The 26,885-nt window shown below is 41.2% G+C and overlaps 1 protein-coding gene and 1 non-coding gene across 2 annotated transcripts in view; one reads left to right on the top strand and one right to left on the bottom strand.

Moving 5' to 3' along the window:
- Window positions 1–1,958: 1,958 nt before the first annotated feature.
- LOC133571178 (5S ribosomal RNA) lies at window positions 1,959–2,077 on the bottom strand. The gene has a single exon (XR_009810335.1). It is a non-coding gene; the product is annotated as a 5S ribosomal RNA (ribosomal RNA).
- Window positions 2,078–2,913: 836 nt separating this feature from the next.
- LOC133570623 (uncharacterized) overlaps window positions 2,914–26,885 on the top strand; it is a 102,049-nt gene continuing 78,077 nt past the window's right edge. Inside the window, exons 1-2 of the mRNA XM_072916620.1 lie at window positions 2,914–3,296; window positions 4,303–4,533. Coding sequence (XP_072772721.1) covers window positions 3,194–3,296; window positions 4,303–4,533 — 334 coding nt within the window. The 5' untranslated portion in view covers window positions 2,914–3,193. The remainder of the gene's footprint in view (window positions 3,297–4,302; window positions 4,534–26,885) is intronic.

The raw sequence follows: 26,885 nt of genomic DNA, 5'->3' as shown, positions 1-26,885 counted from the left end.
GCCTTTTTGTTTTAAAATTTAAGTTTAATTGGAGGGACAAGCAGTAGAAAATGGATGAATGGATGGATTTTATAATACATTTGTGATATTGATAACCATGGTTACTTTTCAACCTCCCGCTACAACTACGAATGTCCAACATAAAACCGAATTAATCTCAATTGGAGCTAATAAAAAAAGTATGTACATTGATAATTATCTGTACAATATTTATCATGCACCCCAACTACTAACATAAAGCTGACATGCATGCTTTTTTTTTAAAGGTGCCATATGTAATAATGTGGCCAGAAATGGTATTGCAATCACAGTCAAAATTCTGTAGTCCCCCTCCTCTCTCCCTGACTGAGGTTGCCAGATACGCAGCCGAATCCAGCTCCATGGACTGGGCCACTCCAAGGAACTTCCAACTTCCACTGCCTCTTACTAAGGGTTGAGGTGCTGGGACCATAAATGCTGAATAGACAAGCATTTTGTCAATAACAAATCTCTAACCAACACATTTTACACAGAATTAGGCTATTTTCAGGAAGAAGTGCAATCATGCCTGCGCACAATATCACAACAAAGAGCAACCATATGGTTGTTGTCAGTACTATCAGAAAACCAAGACTAGAACAAACTACAACCAACACTAGCAAAGGTTCTACTGGTGAAAATAAGCAGAGCATGCTTAGCAGCCTAATGTACGCCCAAAACTAAAGAGACATTTTACTAAGGTGTGTCTATAGGCTACACCAATGAGGAATTATTTGATCATGTGATGTGTCTGTCTCCATACCTTCCACATTGCCATGATGACAGCCGTGCTAATGTTGGAACACATTTCCTCAGCCTATCAGCATGTTGAGAAGGAAATAGGCACAGACACTACACACATCCACATAGCTTTTATTTGTCGAAAATATATTTTACCTTGTCAGTTCAAATACACATGGACATACAGGATAACAGGCATAATATTTCCCCCGTTAGCTTATATGTGGATGTGTCATTGACGGGCTAGCATGCTAAGCATTACACTAGGAGCTGAGCACCATCACACTAAGCATTGGTTGCATGAACATACTAGCTTTGTTAGACAAGATCATAGACTGTATTGGACAATATAGTTTACATACCAACTGTCCATTTCCATTTATTACAAGTAATAAGAAAAGGTAAATGCCTGACTTACCTTTCAAGGAGGAAATTAGGAAGTTTGGCATCAGATGAAAAAATCTTCTCCGCCTTCAATGGTCTCCATCTTTCAAAGGCATCCCTGATACAAATCCTCATTTTGTTCCTGGCTTTGTCATGAATAAGTTGAAAATGGTAACAAGGCCTTTTAGATTGACTAAGGTCTGACATGTTTAGTAACTTTACCAGTGGCAGTAGCCAGACGAAGATGACGGTGTGTAACTGGCAACCTGGATGTGACACACTCACAGACTTTCTAGTTGGTCAAACGGTAGAGGGCGGGACATGGAAATGAAAACAATAACAAGATTTCGGGGCTGTAAATCTAATTATGAAGTGAGCATATCCCAGCTGAACTACTGTTATCAGTTATATAGGTATTGGAAAAGAACATGATTTATTAACGCCTTTTGACATATCAGAGACATTTAATGATCACTTGACATGCAAATTCTACATATGACACTTTTAATATTGCTAAATTAACACAACACATCAGTTTAGGTAATTCCTGCATATTTACTGCTCCTGTTGTGTTCTAATTAAATTAAGTAATTCATTCATTCATTTATACAGCACACATTCTCGTATTGTGTATCAATTATGATACATTGTTATACTGTTATATTGCCAAACTGGTGTTGAACATATTGACGGACTATCCGTGACTGGTGAATTTCTAAAATGACATGTCTTTTTGTAAAACTGAAAGTGAAATAAAAACCATTGGGTTTTTTTTGCAGGAAGTGAGAAACAGCGCCCTCTGGCGTGAGTGTAAAAGCTTACAGCACCTGGTATTCCCAGGCGGTCTCCCATCCAAGTACTAACCAGGCCCGACCCTGCTTAGCTTCCGAGATCGGACGAGATCGGACGTGTTCAGGGTAGTATGGCCGTAAGCCGAAAGACGAGGTAAAACCAACCTTTTTAAATGTAACTCTTACAGACGGGGTGAGAGACAATTATTATTTATCTTAGATCCTGGCGCGCATGCGTACACTAATGTGCTTGTTCTGGCTGTGTGAGGTGCAGCTCTCCATCCATTGTCTACCGCTTGTCTCTTTTGGGGTGGCAGGGGGTGCTGGAGCCTATCCCAGCTGCATTCAGATGCCACCTCATCACAGCTCTCAACACTACTTTATGCTTAGGGACCGTCAATAAATCACTATTGCCTTGAAAAATGTATATCTGCTACATCAAAACACTGATTCATCTAAAAGAAGGTAAATAATTAGTCATACCTCCTTATTGTGCATGCCCATTATTTCATAATTCTAACATATATATCCATGTTTAATATAGCAAAATAAGGATATTTTCCCAATAGTCTCCATGTCATGCAATTTAGTAACCTAATTCCACTTATTAGTCATGCTAACCTTTTAGTGTAACGCACACCCTTTTATTTTAAAATAAAAGCAACTTGACCGCCGTAGCAAAGGAAGACAATCACACAGCATGAAAAGGCACATTAGTGTACGCATGCGCGCCAGGCTCTTGGATAATTAGTCGTTTTCTCCCATCCCGTCTGTAAGAGTTCCATTTAAAAAGGTTGGTTTTACCTCGTCTTTCGGCTTACGGCCATACTACCCTGAACACGCTGGTTACTTGTTTCTCTCGCGAGATCTGGAAAAGAGCTGGTTTGTACTTGTTTCTCTCGCGAGATCTGGAAAAGAGCTGGTTAATTGTTTCTCTCGCGAGATCTGACAAGACTGCGCGCGAAGCAAACAGGGCGAGGATAAAGCAAGATGGCGTCTGACGGTGAAGACGTTATTGCAGTCGTCACAGTTCAGTGTTCTTAATCTGTGCGTCCATGTACACATATATGTCCTTTATTACACTCTATTAAATAGAGTCATAATAACTGTTTGTATATTAGTCTGAGCGCACTTTGATGCTTCTCCAGCTAGCTTAGCTTGCTAGTTAGCTTAGCTTGTTAGCTGCTAACAAAGAGAGATGAAAACACATCGCTAAGCAGAGATCAAGTGTGAGTGTAAAGTGTTGTGATTGTGTGAAAATGTGCGAAAGAACCATAGCAGAGTACGAGGAGGAACTTTGTCCAACAAAAGAGGAGAAGGAGCGACAACATGAAAAACATCAAGTTGTGTTACACACAACAGGTTTGTTTACTTCTTACTCTCACATCTTTACTAACTTTATATTTATTATGAACACTTTTCTTCAATAGATTGTCTATAGGAAGATGAATTGTCATGTGAGGATGTTCAGACACACAATATTTATGAGAGGTTGATGTTTCTCTCAGTTTGTAACAAAGTGTATCAACATGTTTACACAAAACTCACACAGTCACCGGGGGAATATTCCAGAGAGCAGGTTAAGTGCAAACTCCTGAGTATGTAAAGCTCCAGAGTTTGACCTCCAAAAATAAGAGAGGTAAGACAAAGTCAGAGTCAGTTACCATGGTAACTGACGCTGTAAACCTAGCCTGCTAGCTGGCAGGTTTGACAAGTTATTTATGTGTGTAAAAGCTATACTGACCTGTTATTTCCTTCATATTGGTGCAGCCATTAACCTACTACAACACCTGCTACATCCACCTACTCAGTGGCCTAGTGGTTAGAGTGTCCGTCCTGAGATGGGTAGGTTGTGAGTTCAAACCCCGACTGAGTCATACCAAAGACTATAAAAATGGCACTCAGCATCAAGGGTTGGAATTGGGGGTTAAATCACCATAAAAATGATTCCCGGGCGCGGCCACCGCTGCTCCTCACTGCTCCACTCACCTTCCAGGGGGTGATCAAGGGTGATGGGTCAAATGCAGAGAACAATCTGGCCACACCTAGTGTGTGTGTGACAATCATTGGTACTTTTTTTTAATGTGGCAGTGATTGTGGAAAAAACAAAGCCTGATCTAAAGATGACATCTTGATCTCATACCATCTCAAACCAATTGGCCGTTCATTATTAAGTGAAATGTCTTAAAGTCGCTTAAATTTGTCTTTAACCAAGCAACACTATTTTATCCAGTTACTCGATTAATCGAAAACATTTCCAGTAGAACACTTGATTAATAACATTTTCAATAGCCACAGCCCTATATTTCATGTACGATATAATATTTAGCATGTAGGAGTTAAAATGTGTTTTGTTTGTGTCCTGTAGACATCCATCAGCTGATTGGACACCAAGAAGAATGTCTCCCTCATCTGCAGGGGGACAGTTTCACTTCAGAGGATCCACAGCCCTCACACATGAAAGAGGAAGAGGAGGGAGAGTGTCCTGTAGGGCAGGAGGAGGATGATGTCAGCAAGTTTCCACTGACTGTTGTCTCTGTGAAGACTGAAGAGCATGAAGACAAAGCACCTGAGTCCTCACAGCTTCATCACAGTCCAAGTAAGCACAACATCCACATATCATCTAATACAATGTTTGTGACACATGTTCATCCGGGGGCCACATTTAAAGTTAAAGTTAAAAGTTAAAGTAGCAATGATTGTCACACACACACACTAGGTGTGGCGAAATTATTCTCTGCATTTGACCCATCACCCTTGATCACCCCCTGGGAGGTGAGGGGAGCAGTGGGCAGCAGCGGTGGCTGCGCCCGGGAATCATTTTGGTGATTTAACCCCCAATTCCAACCCTTGATGCTGAGTGCCAAGCAGGGAGGGAATGGGTCCCATTTTTATAGTCTTTGGTATGACTCGGCCGGGATTTGAACTCCCAACCTACCGATCTCAGGACGGACACTCTAACCACTAGGCCACTGAGTAGGTAGTATTTATGACTAAAGATGGAGATATACTTGCTTTTTAACACCACCATTTAATAATGAATGCTCATCAATCATCAACAGTGTAATTGCTGGGGTGTAACCATGTGACCTAGAGGCCGTCCTCCTTACCTCACGTGGTCAAATGAAGGCAAACATTCAATATGGCTACTGTTTATTTACCTTTAGCAGCACATATGTCAGCATATTTCAAAGGTTTAGTGGTGAAGATTAGGGATGTATACCAAGTACCGTATTTTCCGCACTATTAGCCGCACCTAAAAACCACAAATTTACTCAAAAGCTGACAGTGCGGCTTTTAACCCGGTGCGCTTTATATATGGATTAATATTACGATTCATTTTCATAAAGTTTCGATCTCGCAACTTCGGTAAACAGCCGCCATCTTTTTTCCCGGTAGAACAGGAAGCGCTTCTTCTTCTACGCAAGCAACCGCCAAGGTAAGCACCCGCCCCCATAGAACAGGAAGCGCTTCTTCTTCTACTGTAAGCAACCACCCGCCCGCGTAGAAGAAGAAAAAGCGCGCGGATATCACCGTACGTTTCATTTCCTTTGTGCGTTTACATCTGTAAAGACCACAAAATGGCTCCTACTAAGCGTCAGGGATCCGGTTCATGAAAAGACGCAATCTCTCCATCCGCACACGGATTACCGGTACTATTTCACAGCAACTGATATTCCTGTGAACCGCACTGGATACAACGGGAGCACGTACGGTGAATATTCGCACCACAGGGAATGAGAAGTCATCCTTCACTGTGGTTCTAGCTTGCCATGCTAATGGCCAGAAAATCCCATGGTGATATTCAAAAGGAAGACCTTGCCAAAAGAGACCTTTCCAGCCGGCGTCATCATAAAAGCTAACTCGAAGGGATGGATGAAGAAAAGATGAGCGAGTGGTTAAGGTAAGTTTAAGTTTACGCGAAGAGGCCGGGTGGCTTTTTTCACGCAGCTCTGTCCATGTTGATATACGTATGTTTGTGATTGCACATTTGCGTACATTTTGGGAGTGAACAGAGTTGTTAGAACGCTGGTTTTTAATATATTATTAAAGTTTGACTGACCTATCTGACTGTTTTTTTGACATTCCTTTAGCGCAGTTAGATGCGGCTTACAACACCGGGCGGCTTATAGGTGGACAAAGTTTTGAAATATGCCGTTCATTGAAGGCGCGGCTTTTAATCCAGGGCGCCTTATGGTGCGGAAAATACGGTACCATTTTTTTTAGTACTGGTTCCTAATTATGTCGTCCATGAGGACTGTGAAGATTCTGGACTAACGACACAACTATTTGTATTTTTAATTCTAGCTGACTGACGTAACTATGACACGTTGTCACATTGAGTTCAGCTGCCGCTGCTACACATTAAAATCAGCTTTGCATAATGACAAATAAGGAAGCAACAACACGCAAAAGTGTGATGTGTGTGTTATTGACAAGAAGATGACATAACTGCATTTCACCTTGCACTGCACACATAGTTGACTTCTTTAACACTTCAAATAAACAGCTGTTTTTTTTTTCTTGTTTTTTTTTCTTTATTTAACCTGGTAAAAATCCCATTGAGATCAAATATCTATTTTCCAAGGGAGACCTGGCCAAGAGGGCAGCAGCAAGGTTACATTAAAACAGTAAACAACACATAAAACATTAAATGTACAACATTAAAACTTGCTGACATAACACATGTGCATACAGACAAGGTAGACTGCAATCCTTTCACAGAAGCTTTAAACTCATTCAATGTAACAAGAGTTTGAAGTTGAATATTGGATTGTAGGTTATTCCAAGCCTTCGCTGCTGAAAACCTAAATGCTTTCTTGCCCAGTTCAGTTCTTACTTTGGGGACGACAAATTGCAGAACATTCATTGAACGAAGATTGTGACTTCCTTGTTTCTTTGTTAAAAGACAAGACAGATAAGATGGGGTGATACCCAGAATGGTTTTGTAGATGAACACATACCAATGATTGAGGCGTCGAGCACATAAAGATGTCCAGTTAACCATTGAGTATAACACACAATGGTGAGTAAGTTAACCATTGAGTATAACACACAATGGTGAGTAAGTTAACCATTGAGTATAACACACAATGGTGAGTAAGTTAACCATTGAGTATAACACACAATGGTGAGTAAGTTAACCATTGAGTATAACACACAATGGTGAGTAAGTTGGTGATGAATCTCAGTGCCCCGTGCTACACACTATCCAGCTTGTGGAGACAACCAGCAGTAGCATTCATGTACAACACATCTCCATAGTCAATAACAGGTAAAAAGGTTGTTTCCACCAATTTCTGTTTCACAGTAAAAGAAAAGCAAGACTTGTTTCTATAATAAAATCCCAGTAAAAGTTTCAGGTTTTTTTTTTACAACATACTGAATGTGCTCCTTAAAACTCAAGTGGTCATCAATTACAAATCTTGAATATTTAAAAGCAGACACTAACACAATGTGTTGCCCATTTCTTGTTCAAATGTTCTCACACAGTGCTGATCTTACAGTTTTTGATGTGGTAAAGAACATACACTTTGTTTTCTCTGCATTTAAAAGCAGTTGAAGATAGCAAAGTTGTTCTTGTACTCTGTCAAATGCTTGTTGTAGATATTTAAAGGCCTCAGCAGGAGTGGGTGCTGTGCAGTATATGACAGTATCATCAGCATAGGAATGGAAAGTTGAGTTCGGAATATTCTGTCCAACATTATTAATTATTATTTAATAATGGGCCCAACACAGAACCTTGAGGGACACCCTTTTCCACTTGCAGTACGTCCGAGAAGGAACCTTCTATCTGAACAGCCTGAGCTCTGCTTGTGAGGTCATTTGCAAATCATCCAACTGCTTGCTGAGAAAAACCAATAGCTGAAAGATGTTTGATTAAAATGACATGATCAACAGTATCAAATGCCTTTGAAAAAGTCAACGAAGAGGGACAGACAGCACTGCCTCTTGTCAAGAGCTTCAGTTACATCATTTATAAACTTCATAGCAGCAGTAACAGTACTGGGATTTCTGCCAAAACCTGACTGAAATGGTGACAGAATAAAGTTGGTGTCCAAAAAGTCTTTTATCTGTTCACTGATAAGGGATTCAAGCACTTTTGCCAGAACAGAGAGTTTAGAGATTGGTCTGTAATTATTTAGATTACTAGGGTCACCTCCTTTTAATAGGGGGATTACAAGGGCAGATTTCCAATCCAAGAGGATTTCATTTGAAATTAGAGTAAGGTTAAAAATGTGAGACAGTGGTCCAGCTATAATTTCAGCTGCCAACTTTAGGAAGAGCGGCTCCAACTTATCTGAGCCAGTTGGCTTTCTAGGTTTAAGTTGTTTTAGAGCCCTCATGACCTCTGTTGTGGTAAAGGGCGTACAGTTAATAACCTGGGTATTTTCAACGGTTCTTTCCGGAGTTAGCGGAACTTCAGTAGAGTTGTCAGAATTATAGAGAAAACCAGAGCAAATAAAATGATTATTATAATGACTACCCACTTCTCTTCTGTCCCTTACTCTGACACCATCAACAAGTATACTAGGTGGGAGATTGACTGAATTACAGCAGGCTGACAAAGATTTGATGATTTTCCAAAACTTCTTTGGGTGTTTGTGGTTTTCATTTGTTGTGGAGAAATACAGTTCTGATTTGCCTTTCCGAAGGAGAGAGGTACATTGATTTCTTAATTGTCTAAAATTCAACCACTCTGCTTCTAACCCTGACTTGCGTGCCCTGGCCCAAGCAGCATTACGCTCATGCAATACATCTGACAGGTCCTATGTAAACCACTGATTGTCACGTCCTTTAACCCTTCATTTTCTAAAAGGGGAATGTTTGTTCACTATACTCAAGAAGTTTTCGTGAAAATATTTGCAAGCCAGTTCAACATTATCAAAAAGAGCAATTCTATCCCAATTAAAAAGATGCAAGTCGTGTAAAAATGCTTGCGTCTCAAATAATTTCATATTATGTTTTTCAAGAAGACGAGGCTTGCTTTTAGGGATCCTTGTGTCTCGCACTACTGCAATCACACAATGATCACTCACATCATTAGGGAACACACCAGATGCAACAAATTTAAAGGGCATATTTGTTAGAATTCAGTCAATGAGTGTAGCTTTTTGAGGGCATTTAGGATTAGGTCTTGTAGCTGATCTAATTAATTGTGTTAAATATAGAGATTTACACTGTGCTTTCAAAGAGTCAGACACAGATGTGAGCCAGTCCCAGTTCAAATCACTATTTCCTTGTATTTCAGTTGAGACAGAAGCTTCACAAGAGTAGATAGGGAATTATTAGGGGCAGATGGAGGCCTATAACACCCCACTACCGTAATGTGGTGATTTCTAGCTAATTCAATTTCAAGTGCTAACAGTTCAAGTTCTTTACTTACTGATTCAGAGAGCACTAATTCAACATCAAACCTCTGCTTAATATATATGGCCACTCTACCACCTTTTTTTTGTCGGTCAGTACGATAGACATTATAGCCATGAATGTAAATATCTTTATCAAGCACAGATTGTTTAAGCCAAGTTTCAGATAAGACTACAATATCAACATTTGTTGAGTTTATCCAGATCTTTATCATATCCAGTTTAGGTAGTAAACTCCGAACATTGATATGAATAATCCCAAGACCAGATCTAGTTTTAAAATCCGCAGGTGTAAAACATTGTGTAGGTGTATCAGGGCTTGCATTAGTCTCAACATTTCCTGAAAGCAATAACAATAATATAACTAAACATTTGCGTTTAAAGTTACAATCTTTTGAGTCGGTCTTTAATCTGTGAAAGTAAGTGCTCACAATAGGGGAGGATGCAGTAATGTTGACGTGATCTCTCAAAACAAGGAAACAATAAGAATGAATGGACTCTACCATAGTATGCAGCCATTTTGTTGTGTCCAAAGTCACAGAAATCTTCAACTGAGATAAGGCCGAGGTTATTTTGTAGCTGCCACTATGACGAAATGTCAAATTATCAAAGTTGTCATCTTGAAGTAGCATAGCTCGTGAGTGGGGTGACCAGACCCATTTGGGACACCAGTAAAACCACACAAAAGTATAAAACACAATATAATAATTTGTGACTTAGTGAGAGGAGAAGTTACTTGTTTTACTATTTTTGAAGATGTTAGCAGACAGGGCTGAAGACCAGCAACCAAGGCCGATGGGTGGAAGCCCGTAGACGAAGCCAATGGCTGGAGGCAGGTCGATCGAAGGCTAGTAGGCAGGTCGATGGTGGAAGGCTGGTAGGCTGGTCGATGGTGGAAGGCTAGCAGGCAGGCCGATGGTGGAAGGCTAGTAGGCAGATCGATGGTGGAAGGTTAGCAGGCAGGCCGATGGTGGAAGGCTGGTAGACAGGCCGATGGTGGAAGGCTAGCAGGCAGGCCGATGGTGGAAGGCTGGTAGGCAGGTCGATGGTGGAAGGCTAGTAGGCAGGTCGATAGTTGAAGGCTAGCAGGCAGGTCAATGGTGGAAGGCTAGTAGGCAGGTCGATGGTGGAAGGCTAGTAGGCAGGTCGATAGTGGAAGGCTAGTGGCGCGGTTGGTAGAGTGGCCGTGCCTGAGGGTTCCTGGTTCAATCCCCACCTTCTACCAACCTAGTCACGTCTGTTGTGTCCTTGAGCAGGACACTTCACCCTTGCTCCTGATGGGTCATGGTAAGCGCCTTGCATGGCAGACCTCGCCATCAGTGTGTGAATGTGTGTGTGAATGGGTGAATGTGGAAATAGTGTCAAAGAGTATAACCCATTTACCATTTACAAGGTTAGCAAGCAGGCCGATTGTGGAAGGCTGGCAGGCAGGCCGATGGTGGAAGGCTAGCAGCAGTCAGGCCGATAGTGGAAGGCTAGCAGCAGTCAGGCCGATAGTGGAAGGCTAGCAGCAGTCAGGCCGATGGTGGAAGGCTGGCAGGCAGGCCGATGGTGGAAGGCTAGCAGCAGTCAGGCCGATGGTGGAAGGCTTGCAGCAGTCAGGCCGATGGTGGAAGGCTTGCAGCAGTCAGGCCGATGGTGGAAGGCTGGCAGGCAGGCCGATGGTGGAAGGCTAGCAGGCAGGCCGATGGTGGAAGGCTAGCAGGCAGGCCAATGGTGGAAGGCTAGCAGCAGTCAGGCCGATGGTGGAAGGCTAGCAGCAGTCAGGCTATTGGTGGAAGGCTAGCAGCAGTCAGGCCGATGGTGGAAGGATAGCAGGCAGGCCGATGGTGGAAGGCTAGCAGCAGTCAGGCCGATGGTGGAAGGCAAGCAGTAGTCAGGCCGATGGTGGAAGGCTAGCAGCAGGCAGGCCGATGGTGGAAGGCTAGCAGCAGTCAGGCCAATGGTGGAAGGCTAGCAGCAGTCAGGCCGATGGTGGAAGGCTAGCAGCAGGCAGGCCGATGGTGGAAGGCTAGCAGCAGTCAGGCAGATGGTGGAAGGCTAGCAGCAGTTAGGCCTATGGTGGAAGGCAAGCAGTAGTCAGGCCGATGGTGGAAGGCTAGCAGCAGGCAGGCCGATGGTGGAAGGCTAGCAGCAGTCAGGCCGATGGTGGAAGGCTAGCAGCAGTCAAGCCGATGGTGGAAGGCTAGCAGCAGTCAGGCCGATGGTGGAAGGCAAGCAGCAGTCAGGCTGATGGTGGAAGGATAGCAGGCAGGCCGAATGGTGCTAGCTGTCTGCTACTGCTACCTGAACAGGTGGATTATAGGTAGGCCAAAGTCTATGGAAATCCAGTGACATTTGATGAGAAACTATCCACCAGAAATCCCACTCTGCAGAGAATTTGTTTATCTTGCAGAGTACCACTCATTCAGACTAAAATTAATTAAAATCTCATACATAAAAAACACAAAAACTCAGACCTCAGGTAAGAACACACTGAACACAGAATAGACATGGCTGCCATCTTTGATTCCTATTCATGCTGTGCGAGTAAACCAAGCACAAGTTGCAACTTAGCAGAAACCAGGAAGTGTTAACCTAACTTGTTATCTTCCACTGCAAGTTGTCTCGCAGCAGCAGTTTCTGTCTTCCAGTCCGCTAAAACAGCCAAGGACGGACTTCAAGTACCTTAACGAAAATAAGACGACAACACGCAGACAAAGTAGAGCCAGGGCGAAATCTCCAGCTCAAGCACATCTGCATTCTGAATAATCACGTATTGTGATACTGGGGTTGCTTGCGTAATATGTGTCCCCTCACCCTAGAAGCAGCCTCAGTGATGTTAACTAGGGAACTCCTGAATAAATAGAGGAGCGCGTGGGACTGCCCCTCAGAGCGTTGTGGGAGACTGTAACTGAATGTGCAGCCCCAAATGTTTCTTCTCATGAGCAAAATTGAACTCTGTCTCTGCCTGATTCCTTGCTTCTTGTCTCGTTTAATAGATAGTTCCGTGTTTGAACCTGACGTATTTGTATTCAGTCAAGTGACTTCTTCCTGGAAGTAAAAACGTATTGATCAATCAAGCCAAGATGGTTGTTGTGCAGCTAGCAACTCTCTAAATACACAAAGGGCCTAGATCAGGGGCGTGAAACATACGGCCCACGGGCCGGATTAGGCCCTCCAACAGGTTTTATCCAGCCCACGGGATGAGTTTGCTAAGTACAAAAATAAGTCGACATTTTTGAATGAAAGAAACTGTTGTTCTAAATGTGTCCTCTAGAGTTCGCAATAGCAATTCTTTGTATCTTTGCAGACGATGTGACATATGTAAAACACAACTAAAACACATTATGTTAGCGCACCAGTTGGGGAAAATGAGCAAACTACATCAATAATATCCTGTAATTTGATTTTTATATTATTTATTTATCTTGATAGATTGAAAATGAACACCAATGAGTTGACTGGTGAACATTATCACAATTGATTCTGAAAGTGTAAAAAAGGACAACTAAAGATAGAGTACTATTGTATGTAAAAAAAAAACAACATTTTGATTTGTACATTTTCAGAATGTGTTTGTTCTATTTTTAAACAAAGAAAACAATCTGCAGTTGTCTTTATTTTTACGTTTTCTTGCCATAATTTTAGCAGTCCGGCCAACTTGGAGTAGATCTTTCTCCATGTGGCCCCCCATCTAAAATTAGTTTAAACACCCCTGGCCTAGATGTTCCTGCGAAAAGCAGATACGAGAAAAAAATCTATTTATGAAACGGAATAGATCCCTTAAGATTTGTTGAGTAATATCAAGGATTATCCGTCGGTGGCGTTCCCAGACATGTGGAACTATTTTGAGTTCCAGACGTCATTCTACACCACAAATTGTGGTTAAGTTTAGAGATAAAGTTTAGGTATCATAGACCGTATACAGAATAAAATATTTACACACTTTATATCAGTGAGTGTAAAGTTAAGAATGCCTCAATCAATGCTGCCTTGTACTTATAAAAAAAACTTGCTCCTCATCAAATTTCCAAGTCTGTTTTTGTACTCACTTTTGAATGAATTTCAGTGGCTGGGACAAAAGGAAGTATTTCCCGTGTTTTTATTGGTTGTTTTGCTACACACTTTTAATACAACACACGAAAGAACACAAATAATGTCATTGTGTTAACAGTGTCAGTCCAAAACTATTTCTATTCTCTCTTTATCTTATTTACTTATTTACCCAACAGACGTTCAACAGCCCCTTCACATTAAAGAGGAAGAGGATTATCCACAGCCCACCTACATTAAAGAGGAAGAGGATGATCCACAGCCTACCTACATTAAAGAGGAAGAGGAGGATCCACACATGAAAGAGGAAGAGGAGGGAGAGTGTGTTGTAGGGCAGGAGGAGGATGATGTCAGCAAGTTTCCACTGACTGTTGTCTCTGTGAAGACTGAAGAGCATGAAGACAAAGCACCTGAGTCCTCACAGCTTCATCACAGTCCAAGTAAGCACATATCATTTTATTCTCAGGGCATTCAATCCATCACAACTGGACTGTTCACTTTGTCTTAGAAGACTCATCCAAGTAGGCTTCATCACTTCATGCTCATACACTTCAAGTCTTAAATCTAATCATTGGAATTTAGAGGGGAACTGCACTTTTTTGGGGAATTTTTCTATCGTTCACAATCATTATAAAAGACATGATGGTGGATATATTAAAAAAATAAAATAAAAATCGTATTCTAACTAGGGCTGGGCGATATGGCCTTTTATTAATATGTGGATATGTTTAGGCCATGTCACGATACACCATATATATGTGGATATGTTTAGGCCATGTCACGATACACCATATATATGTGGACATTTTGCCTTAGCCTTGAATGAACACTTAATGTATATAATCACAGCAGTATGATGATTCTATGTGTCTACATTAAAACATTCTTCTTCATACTGCATTAATATATGCTACTTTTAAACTTTCATGCAGAGAGGGAAATCACAACTAAGTCAATTTAGCAAAAGTGTATTTATTAAACAGTTATTAAGCAGTGGTACAAACATTCATGTCATTTCCAAACAGAAAGTTCAAGATTGTCAGAGACAATTTAAAGCAAGCTATTAGTGCACTTTTGTGCATGATGTCACTAAGATGACATATCATAACAACACTAAATTAAAGTGCACTTTTTGTACAGAACGCCACTACAATAGTTAAAAACAAATAAAGTGCACTTTTGTGCATGATGTCACACAAGATATTTCAATAAGTGTCAAATAAAAATGAGCTGCATAATAGGAAATCAAATAGTGTATGTTCTTTCGCTATGTGGTAGGTTCCTGCGGACGTTTTCTCGTTCTGTTGTTGACTATTTGTTTCATACGGTGTTGATGTGGAAATGGTTGCTTGGGCATTTTGTGGGTGTGGCACTGAACGGAGATGTTGACATGCAGAGTTTCAAGCACTCTTCATTCTCTAGCGGGTGACTTTTCAAATGATGCTACATTAGCAGTGCTGCTACTTTTTGTAGCAACGCTTTTGCAGCATACTTGTTCACCATCTACCTGCTTGAAGCCAAACCACCGCCAGACGATGGACCCCCTGCTGTTTGTCTTGGGAATGAATTATTCCTTCATTTGTTACCAGATTGGCACCTTCTTTCTCTCGTATTACCACTAGCACCACAGCTAACGTTACCATGCCGCTACCTGTCTGCTCCGTGAGAGCGTATGACGTTGCACACGTGACAGTATGTGACGTATGTAAGAAGGTGCGCTTGTTTTACGTCTCTGTGAGAAGGAGAGACAAGAAAGAGTGAGAAGAGCCTGTAGTGTAATGCCTGCAGCTAAAAGCAACTGTGTGAGAACGTATACTCCAATATCACCATATAGTCAATTTCTATATCGCACAGAGACAAACCCACGATATATCCAGTATATTCCATATATCACCCAGCCCTAATTCTAACTCATAAATGTAAATAAAAGTCCACTTGCAATGGAGCCAATGGGAGGTCCTCTATAACCATCCAAAATACACCAACAATACTCCATTTGCATTTTGTGGCTTGAATGTCCACCAAGTGTTAGTTGAGTTGAGTTGTGTTGACTTTGAGTTTATTTGGAACATGCAAGCATACAACATGATACATCACACATGCAAGCATACAACATGATACATCACACATGCATGCATACAACATGATGCATCACTATTTCCAATTTGTCTTTTCAACATGTTGGAAAAGGAGTAGGAAGAAGCAGAGCTTATTTAATCCTACCCCTTTTCTTTTACATAACAGTTGCTAACACCTTTTGTTCACTTCCTGTTCTCAATTTATTCACAATATACTCCATAAGTAATCACAATAAAAATAAATAAATAATAATGAGTGAAGTAAGTTATATTTCATATGGTGAGATGAGTAAGATAATGTAGAAAATGAATGATGGATGAAATAAATTGAGAATGTTTATCTTCTTCTTTGTACTTTGTAAACACTTTAAGTGTGAAGAGTTTCTTGAAGTGGATCATATTAGTACATTGTTTGATTGCTTTGCTTCATCCATTCCATCATTTAATTCCACATACTGATATACTGAAGGTCTTAAGTGTTGTACGTGCATACAAATGTTTTAAATTACATTTTTCTCTAAAATTATGTTTCTCCTCTTTTGTTGAGAATTGTTGTACATTCTTGGCTAGCAGGTTATAGTTTGCTTTGTGTATCATTTTAGCTGTTTGCAAATTCACTATGTGGTGGAATTTCAGTATTTGTGATTCAATAAATAAAGTGTTTGTATGTTGTCTATATCCAACATGATGTATTATTATAACTGATCTTTTTGTAACACAGTTAATGAATGAAGTGTACTTTTGTAGTTATTTCCCATATTTCTACACAATAAGTCAGATATGTAACACTAGTGAGCAGTAGAGAATATGAAGTCATTTTTGGTCTAGAACATGTTTTGCTTTATTCATTATTGACGTGTTTCTTGCTACTTTATGTTGTATATTTTTTACATGAGATTTCCAGTTCAATTTATCATCAATTGTTATACCTAGACATTTTGAATCATTAAAACGTTCAACTATTTGGTTCATATTGTCATTTTTTGTATTTCCATGTAGAAAGTACTGGGGGTAATCTTTCTTAGCAGCATTTTTAATGATGCTATTTAGGATGCCCCATGTTGCTCTCATGTTGTTTCTGTTCTTCTTTAATAATTGTCTGTAGTATTCCTTCTTACATGTTCCTAGTATACCAATTAGCTTGTTTTTATATTTCTTATACTTATTTTCTGCCTCTATAGATGTCTGTGTTATTAATATTCCATATCATGTCTTTTTTTTGTGACAAGCATTTTTCAGTCCTTTTGTCATCCATGGTTGGTTGTTTTTCTTTTGCTTCTTACTAACTTCTTTCCATGGACAACATAAACATTGATATTATACATGTGGGCCAATATATATATATATATATATATATATATATATATATATATATATATATATATATATATATATATATAAATGCTGTTAAATGTAGCTTTGATGTGACAAGCTACTTTTGCAGTGTAGCTTGTAGTGTAGCGTGCTACAATTCTCTGAGGATAGCTTAGCTCCATTTAATTGAGAGTAACTTGTAGCTTAGCTTACTACATTGTCCAGGTAGCTTGCCCATCACTGTCTATTTGGCCTAGCTCACATGTCAATAGTTTGAATACTGCAAACTTCAATACAGTAACACCTCATTTGTTCTGCAGACGTCCAGCGGGTGTCAGCGGGGAGTCATGAAGAGGAGTGGCACACCAGTGTGGGACAGAAGGAGCTACAGGCCCCCTCCCACATTAAAGAGGAGCAGCTTCATGATGAAGATGAAGCTCAGTCCTTACAGCTTCATCACAGTCAAAGTGAGGAGAACAGAGGGGCGGAGCTTGTAAGTCAACACATCACAGAAGCTGATGGAGAGCATTGTGAAGATATCAAGTCAGAACCAGACAGCATCTTTGCTCCACTGTCAGACATGGACCACATGATGTCACACTCTTCTGATCACAGTGACCACATCCAAAAACCTTTGGAGAGTAAAAATGACTCTAAAGGTGATACGAGACATCACACTAACAACAAACACGTTGACTGCTCTGAATGTGGGAAATCATTTAGATGGAAGAGTCATTTTACAGAACACATGAGAATACATACTGGAGAGAAACCTTTTACCTGCTCTGTTTGTAAGAAGAGTTTCTCCAGAAAGGGTGACATGACCACACACATGAGAACACACACTGGAGAGAAACCTTTTACTTGCTCTGTTTGTGCTAAAAGATTCAACACTACGAATGACATGGTATTACACATGAGAACACACACAGGTGAGAAACCTTTTACTTGCTCTGTTTGTAAGAAGAGTTTCTCCAGAAAGGAAATCATGACCACACACATGAGAACACACACAGGTGAGAAACCTTTTACTTGCTCTGTTTGTAAGAAGAGTTTCTCCAGAAAGGATATCATGACCACACACATGAGAACACACACTGGAGAGAAACCGTTTAGTTGCACTGTGTGTGATAAGATGTTCATGTATAAGTATCAGGTCAGTAGACACAAGTGTGTAACAGTCATGGAAGCTGCAGGGATTTAAAAACACTTAAGCAGTGATTGTGCTAAATGTAGTTTAAAAACACAGCATGTTTAATAAGAATGTATATTTGATGTTGTATGTAGTGCTTCTCATCTTCTAGTCTTATATGTTGTCCTGTAGTTACTTTTTAAGTTGTGTGCATGTATTGAATATTATATATGTAGATACTATTTTATTCTATTTTCTCATCTGTGAAGAGAGGACATCTTATTATTTTCATTGTTTTTTTTCCACACATTTTTTCCATTGCAATTTATTGATGTAATTATCCAATTAAAAGTATGAATGAATAAAATGGTAAACAAAATGTGGACTCTGGTAGATTAGCAGCATTGTTACATCATGGATGTTAACTACTGCAAAACATCAACAAAGAAGAAAAATGCTGAAGTTAGCAACACATCACTGAACTTTAGAGCCATCGTGAGTGGAGTTGCTTGTTTTTATTGCTGCATTTGTACTTATTTCACCTCACATCTTCACTTTTAATCCTAAAGTCTTCTTCACATATATTGTTGTAGGCTTCTAACATTTATGTTTCTGATGTGTGTGTGTAGTCTGTGGAAAGGGTTGTTGTCCCTTGTGGATCCAATTGTTCACTTGCACAGATACATCTTCATCATTATCATCCTCATCACCATTGTCATGCTCATCATCATCAGACGTCACCAGTCCGCTACTGGACGAAACCTTAGCATTATTTTTTTAATATAAGTGTGACCTCATTATTCCTTGATAATAAGACTAAAAATACAGATTTAAGCACTGTATTAGAGTGCCTCTTGTAGTACTCCAACTCGCCACACTGAGAAGTGGGGGCGATCATGAGCTAGCAGATGCATGTTGCTATCATGTTTTATCAGCGAGGAAGACAGCATTTGTGTTTACTTTTTGTCAGATCCAAGTTTTAATGCTCTGCTGAATAAATGAATCACTATGGCTGCCAATATGGAGGATTATTTATATATTTAATCAAATATTTCTTTTAACAGCTAGAAAAATGACACCACAATAAAAGTGAAACAGCAGCAGGACTCAGTAAATATTTTATTAATTGACTAATTAATTAACTATAAAGAGTAACATGACAGTGGATATTTCACAAGTTGACTACTAATAAAGTAAAAACATGGACCACAAATGATGTGTATATATGTTAGCCAATAACAAGTCCGTCTGTAAGGCACACAAACACATTTATTCAACATCGTTATGATGTAACATGGAAGATGCTAACGTTAAGCTAACTAGCGAGGTGATGCTGTGAAGAGCTGCTCCGCAAAGTTGGCATACAACCAAAAATTACTTTAAAATGTTATTATTAATGTTCACTTTCAATGTATTTATTTGGAACATGTCAAAACTTTACAAGCACAACTTTTGCTCAAGTGATCAAGCGTCCAACATGAGTGGAAGAAGCAGAGCTTGTCTGGTCCCCCCCTAGTGTAAAAACTAAATGCTTGTCTGGTCCCCCCCAGTGTAAAAACTAAATGCTTGTCTGGTCCCCCCCAGTGTAAAAAGTAAATGCCACTCAATGATGTGTTGAGTTGAGTTGAGTGTATTTATTTATATGTCACATTTAAAACAAGCTCAGTTGGCCAAAGTGCTGTACAGACATAAGACATAAGGTGCACATAGTGTCACATTAACATGGTAACACAGGAGGATGAATACAATACAATAGTAAAATATACCTTAAAAGAAGTGCAGAATATATCACCTAAAATACTAAAATGTAATAAATAAATACAAAAGGTTAAAACAAGAAATTAAAAAAATACAACCAAGATATCCTGCCTAACTGGATTTGAACGCCAGGGAGTAAAAATATGTTTTTAGACTTAAGATTTAGTTTTAGATCTAACATTTAGTTTTAGATTTAAGATTTAGGTTTAGATTTAACATTTAAATATAATATTTAGAGTCAACATTTAATGTGATAAAAGTGAGTTAAATCTGAGAAAAGTGAGTTAAATCTGAGAAATATATCTGCTAGAAAAGTGTGACTGAACTTTTGCACCCCATATATATGGGCATCTACATCCACCCATCCATCCATTTTCTACCGCTTGTCCCTCTCGATGTTATGGGCGTGGCTGGAGCCTATCCGTGCTGCACTCGGGCGGAAGGCGGGGTACACCCTGGTACACCAGGACCTTCTTATTGTGAGGCACCAGCACTAACCTCTATACCACCGTGCTACCCATGCAAGCTAATATCTATGATTATTATCCATTATTTTGTCTTGCAGCATGATATTATTAGTAATAAAATACATTTAGGCACTCATTTTAATGCAGCTTAAGTAAGACAACAATTTCTGATGAATAGGCCAGGATGTCTTGAGAGTGTTTAATCACTCACTGTAGTTTTCCATCGTATCACAGTGGGTGCAAAGTTATTTTCCACTGAATAGTTTGGAAATATCACATGTAACGCTGGCGTGAACGATGAGGCTCACCCTTCAAAATGGATTCCGGTATGCACTTCCAGTAAACATCCAAACCCCTCTATACCAGTCAGGTTCATGCAGCAGGCGGCAGGGAGCCCACGTCACGTCATAGGTCATACGTTAGATTGGTATTTTTTTAAAGAAAACGTTCCAATTAAGTGTACAGAGTGCACATTATACAAACATTTTTATTTACGTATTTCTATTGTTATTTAAAAATAGTTTTCCTTTTTACATTCTGCAATTTGGTGCCCCCTCCAAAGGATGGCGCCCCAGACGGCCGCCTGGCTCGCCTGTCAGGAAAGCTGGCCCTGGGTCTTGGCCTCCTATGCTCCGGCTCTTTGGCTTCAAGCCGGTAGACACAGCGGAAGGTGATGTTCCTGATGGTGTTTGCTGGAACTTTGAGCTGATGTTCCATGAAGGACTGCACGCGGTCCTCTCAGGATCTTCCTCAGTCTATGTCACGACGTGGACTTGGGCGACGCAAATTATTGCGTGGGTTGCTTTCCCAAGATGCAAACGAACTGAAGCGGACATGGCGTGGAGGCAAGGACATTATTTATTTTAACACTAACAAAAAGTACCAACAAAAGGCGCGCTCAAAGGCGGAGGTACAAACTTGGCTAATGAAAACAAAAACGAGCACAAAGGCAGAAACTATGAACATGAAACAAAACTCACTAACTGTGACATGAACAAACAAAACTTACATGGCATGGCATGAAGTATAACTATGAAAAGGCATGAGTATCAGAAGTAGCAAGGGTACAGAAGTAAACAGAGTTAATGTCGCCAAGACGATCAACAGAAAAAGACAGGCTTAAATAACAGTGACATGATTAGTGACAGGTGTGTGAGTCCAAACGTGGAACAGGTGAAACTAATGGTTGCTATGGTGATAAAACAAGGGAGTGAAAATGCAGGAACTAAAAAGAGTCCAAAAACCAAACAGGACACAACTTTAAAAAAAACATGATCACATACATGACAGAGCCCCCCTTAAGGACAGATACTAGATGTCCAAAACACAAAACAAAAAACAAAGCAGGATCGAGAGTCATGGGAGGGCGGTAGAGGGACATGGCGGTGGGTCGCCAGCCCAAGTGTCCCCGTATCCACCAGGGCAGAGTTAGGTGGCGGCGACGCTTAGAACGCCGCAGCATAGAACGCCGCAGCACCTGACGAGATGGGCGACACGGGAATGGCCACATCCGTGGCCGACGAGGAGGTGGGCGCGTCGTCGTGGCGGGCGGCGAAGCTTGGCGTGGTGCGGCAGACGAAGCAGGCATGAAAGCAGCAGACGAAGCAGGCTCGGGTGCAGCAGACGAAGCAGGTGGCAAAGCTTGGCGTGGTGCGTCTTGGCGTGGCGGGTCTTGGCGTGGCAGGTCTTGGCGTGGTGGGTCTTGGCGTGGCGAGTCTTGGCTTGGCGGTGCTTGGCTTGGTGGTGCTTGGCTTGGTGGTGCTTGGCATGGGTCTTGGCTTGGTTGGTCCTTGCGTGGGTCCTGGCTTGTGTCCTGGCTTGAGTCCTGGCTGCGTGGAGCTGCTACGGGCGGCGCTTGGTGGCATGGAACTGCTACGGGCGGCGCCTGGCTGCGTGGAGCTGCTGCGGGCGGTGCCTGGTGGCGCATGGCGGCGTGGAGCTGCTATGGGCGGCGCTTGGCGGCGTGGAGCTGCTACGGGCGGCGTGGAGCTGCTACGGGTGGCGTGGAGCTGCTACGGGCGGCGCTTGGCGGCGTGGAGCAGCTACAGGAACCTGCCGTGGTGCAGGTACAGGAACCTGCCGTGGTGCAGGTACAGGAACCTGCCGTGGTCCAGGTACAGGAACCTGCCGTGGTGCAGGTACAGGAACCTGGCGTGGAGCAGATACAGGAACCTGCCGTGGTGTAGCTAAGAGGAACCTGCCGTGGTGCAGGTACAGGAACCTGCCGTGGTGCAGGTACAGGAACCTGCCGTGGTGCAGGTACAGGAACCTGCCGTGGTACAGGTACAGGAACCTGCCGTGGTACAGGTACAGGATCCTGGCGTGGAGCAGCTACAGGAACCTGCCGTGGTGTAGCTACAGGAACCTGCCGTGGTGCAGGTACAGGAACCTGCCGTGGTGCAGGTACAGGAACCTGCCATGGTGCTTGGCGTGATGAAGGTCCTAGTACTTGACGTGGTAGAGTTGGTGCTAGCCGTGGTGCAGCGACTGGTGCTAGCCATGGTGCAGCGACTGGTGCTAGCTTTGAACTTGGCGCTAGCCTTGGACTTGGCGCTAGCTTTGGACTTGGCGCTAGCTTTGGTGCCGGTGGAGGTGGCCGGGCCGGAGGTTGCGGCTTGGCAGGCCGAAAGACCGGTGGCGGCGTCCAGGCTGGAGGCTGTGGCTTGGCATGGTGTTGAACTGGTGGTAGCGGCCGGGCTGGAGGCTGTGGCTTGACATGACGCAGCTGAGCCACCCCACTAGTACCGTTCCCGGCCCTAGCCCCCCCTGAAGGAGCGGATACCAGACGTGCTCCTCGCGGTCTGGAACCGTTTTTTGGAGTGGGTGGAGGGAGGTCAGGAGGGGGCAGAATCCTCCCCTTTGAATTGTTCAAAATGTCTTTCATTTTTTTCTACCTGGGATTGAGTGGGCGGAAAAAAAGAAAAGTCCTGTGATGTGGGCGGGGCATGAAAATCAGATGGCTGTGACTGACAAGCTCTAATGTCCAAAAACATGTTCTGACAATGTTCAATCATTGTCTTTGAGTCTTTTGTTGGAGGCGGGTGATCAAAAGTAAAAGAGTTCAGAGAAAAACAATCTTGAGAGACTCCTGGGAGAAATGGAGAATTAAGTGCCTCTCAGTGCTTACCGTCGAGGACGTGGAAGACCTCTACCTATTTGGAACTGTGATCGCTGGCCATCTGCTGATTGGGCTGGGCATTGCTTTGGTGAATCGTCAAATTCGAAAGATGATGGCAGACATTCAAGGAGCCCAAAGGCTGCCCATCGCAATGGAAGACATGGGTCCAGCTGTGGGAACACAGACTGTGGCGAGTTCAGAACTGAATCGTAAGTTGGATCAGGACTCTCTCCAGCGGCTGCAGCGCTTGTAGAACTCTGCTGCTCGCCTTTTAACCAAAACCAAACGACGTGAGCACTATACCCCTGCACTGGCTTCCCTTCATTGGCTACCACTTACATTTAGAGTTCATTTTAGAATTGTACTTATTGTTTTTAAATGCTTACACCAAGAAGCCCCGCCCTATCTTATTGAGCTGCTGCAGCCTTTTTGTCCCAGCAGGACTCTGAAGTCTTCAGACCAGCTCCTCCTGGCTGTCCCAAGAACTAGGCTAAAAACCAGAGGAGATGGATCCTTCTCAGTGGCAGGGCCCAGACTGTGGAACAACCTTTCACTATCTATTAGATCCTCCCAGTCTCTGAGACAATTTCAATATAAAAACATATTTTTACTCCTTGGCGTTCAAATCCAGTTAGGCAGGAAATCTTGGTTGTTGTTTTTTTATTTCTTGTTTTAACCTTTTGCAATTATTTATTAAATTTTTGTATTTTAGGTGATATTGTCTGCACTTCTTTTAAGGTATATTTTACTATTTACTTATTATCAAGGAATAATGAGGTCACACTTATATTAAAACATTAATGCTAAGGTTTCGTCCAGTATTGGGCCGGTGATGATGATGATGATGAAGATGTGTCTGTGCAAGTGAACAATTGGATCCACAAGGGACAACAACCCTTTCCACAGACTACACACACACATCAGAAACATAAATGTTAGAAGCCTACAACAATATATGTGAAGAAGACTTTAGGATTAAAAGTGAAGATGTGAGGTGAAATAAGTACAAATGCAGCAATAAAAACAAGCAACTCCACTCACGATGGCTCTAAAGTTCAGTGATGTGTTGCTAACTTCAGCATTTTTCTTCTTTGTTGATGTTTTGCAGTAGTTAACATCCATGATGTAACAATGCTGCTAATCTACCAGAGTCCACATTTTGTTAACCATTTTATTCATTCATACTTTTAATTGGATAATAACATCAATAAAATGCAATGGAAAAAATGTGTGGGAAAAAACAATGAAAATAATAAGATGTCCTCTCTTCACAGATGAGATCATAGAATAAAATAGTAGCTACATATATAAATTCAATACATGCACACAACTTAGAAAGTAAGTACAGGACAACATATAAGACTAGAAGATGAGAAGCACTACATACAACATCAAATATACATTCTTATTAAACATGCTGTGTTTTTAAACTACATTTAGCACAATCACTGTTTAAGTGTTTTTACATCCCTGCAGCTTACATGACTGTTACACACTTGTGTCTAATCGGCCTGATACTTATACCTGAACCTTTTACCACACACAGTGCAACTAAAAGGTTTCTCTCCAGTGTGTGTTCTCATGTGTCTGGTCATGCGTCTTTTCTGGAGAAACTCTTCTTTCAAACAGAGCAACTAAACGGTTTCTCTCTAGTGTGTGTTCTCATGTGTGTGATCATGTGTTCCTTTCTGGAGAAACTCTTCTTACAAACAGAGCAAGTAAAAGGTTTCTCACCTGTGTGGGTTTTCATGTGTAATATTGTGTAATTCTTAGTGTTGAATCTTTTAGCACAAGCTGAGCAAGCAAAAAGTTTCTCTCCAGTGTGTGTTCTCTTGTGTCTGGTCATGTGTTGCTTTCTGGAGAAACTCTTCTTACAAACAGAGCAAGTAAAAGGTTTCTCTCCAGTGTGTGTTCTCATGTGTGTGGTCTTTTCATTCTTAGTGTTGAATCTTTTAGCACAAGCTGAGCAAGCAAAAGGTTTCTCTCCAGTGTGTGTTCTCATGTGTGTGGTCATGTTAGGTTTTGAGGAGAAACTCTTCTTACAAACAGAGCAAGTAAAAGGTTTCTCACCTGTGTGTGTTCTCATGTGTTTGGTCATGTCTTTCTTAGTGTTGAATCTTTTAGCACAAGCTGAGCAAGCAAAAGGTTTCTCTCCAGTGTGTGTTCTCATGTGTCTGGTCATGTTTTGCTTACTGGAGAAACTCTTCTTACAAACGAAGCAAATAAAAGGTTTCTCTCCAGTATGTGTTCTCATGTGTACTGTAAAATTAGTCTTCCATCTAAATGATTTCCCACATTCAGAGCAGTCAAAGTGTTTGTTGTTAGTGTGATGTCTCGTATCACCTTTAGAGTCATTTTTACTCTCCAAAGGTTTTTGGATGTGGTCACTGTGATCAGAAGAGTGTGACATCATGTGGTCCATGTCTGACAGTGGAGCAAAGATGCTGTCTGGTTCTGACTTGATATCTTCACAATGCTCTCCATCAGCTTCTGTGATGTGTTGACTTACAAGCTCCGCCCCTCTGTTCTCCTCACTTTGACTGTGATGAAGCTGTAAGGACTGAGCTTCATCTTCATCATGAAGCTGCTCCTCTTTAATGTGGGAGGGGGCCTGTAGCTCCTTCTGTCCCACACTGGTGTGCCACTCCTCTTCATGACTCCCCGCTGACACCCGCTGGACGTCTGCAGAACAAATGAGGTGTTACTGTATTGAAGTTTGCAGTATTCAAACTCTTGACATGTGAGCTAGGCCAAATAGACAGTGATGGGCAAGCTACCTGGACAATGTAGTAAGCTAAGCTACAAGTTACTCTCAATTAAATGGAGCTAAGCTATCCTCAGAGAATTGTAGCACGCTACACTACAAGCTACACTGCAAAAGTAGCTTGCCACATCAAAGCTACATTTAACAGCATTTATATCCATATTATATATATACACATTTTATATATATATATATATATATATATATATTGGCCCACATGTATAATATCAATGTGTATGTTGTCCATGGAAAGAAGTTAGTAAGAAGCAAAAGAAAAACAACCAACCATGGATGACAAAAGGACTGAAAAATGCTTGTCACAAAAAAAAGACATTATATGGAATATTAATAACACAGACATCTATAGAGGCAGAAAATAAGTATAAGAAATATAAAAAGAATCTAATTGGTATACTAGGAACATGTAAGAAGGAATACTACAGACAATTATTAAAGAAGAACAGAAAAATATTAAAGTTCAATGATTTGGTAAAATTGCAAACAGCTAAATTGATGTACAAAGCAAACTATAACCTGCTACCAAAGAATGTACAACAATTCTTCTCAACTAAAGAGGAGAAATATAACCTTAGAGGAAAATGTAATTTAAAACATTTGTATGCACGTACAACACTTAGAACCTTTAGTATATCAGTATGTGGAATTAAATGATGGAATGGATGAAGTAAAGAAGTGAAACATTGTACTGATATGATCCACTTTAAGAGGTTGTTCAAATTAAAAGTGCTTACAAAATACAAAGAAGAAGAATTATGAGAAATACTTTCAACCTTATTGAAATGAAGATATTCTTCATCTCAATTTGTTAATAATGACTGACTTTATTAATTATATATTACAAAACTGTTGTATTACTCATTCACGGATGTCATTTTACTATAAAAAGGTCAGTAA

This window comes from Nerophis lumbriciformis, linkage group LG28 (genome assembly GCF_033978685.3).
Source record: "Nerophis lumbriciformis linkage group LG28, RoL_Nlum_v2.1, whole genome shotgun sequence".
NCBI classification, from domain to species: Eukaryota; Metazoa; Chordata; class Actinopteri; order Syngnathiformes; family Syngnathidae; genus Nerophis; species Nerophis lumbriciformis.
Note: the sequence above shows the minus strand (reverse complement) of the source record. Positions and strands in the feature narration are given on the sequence as shown.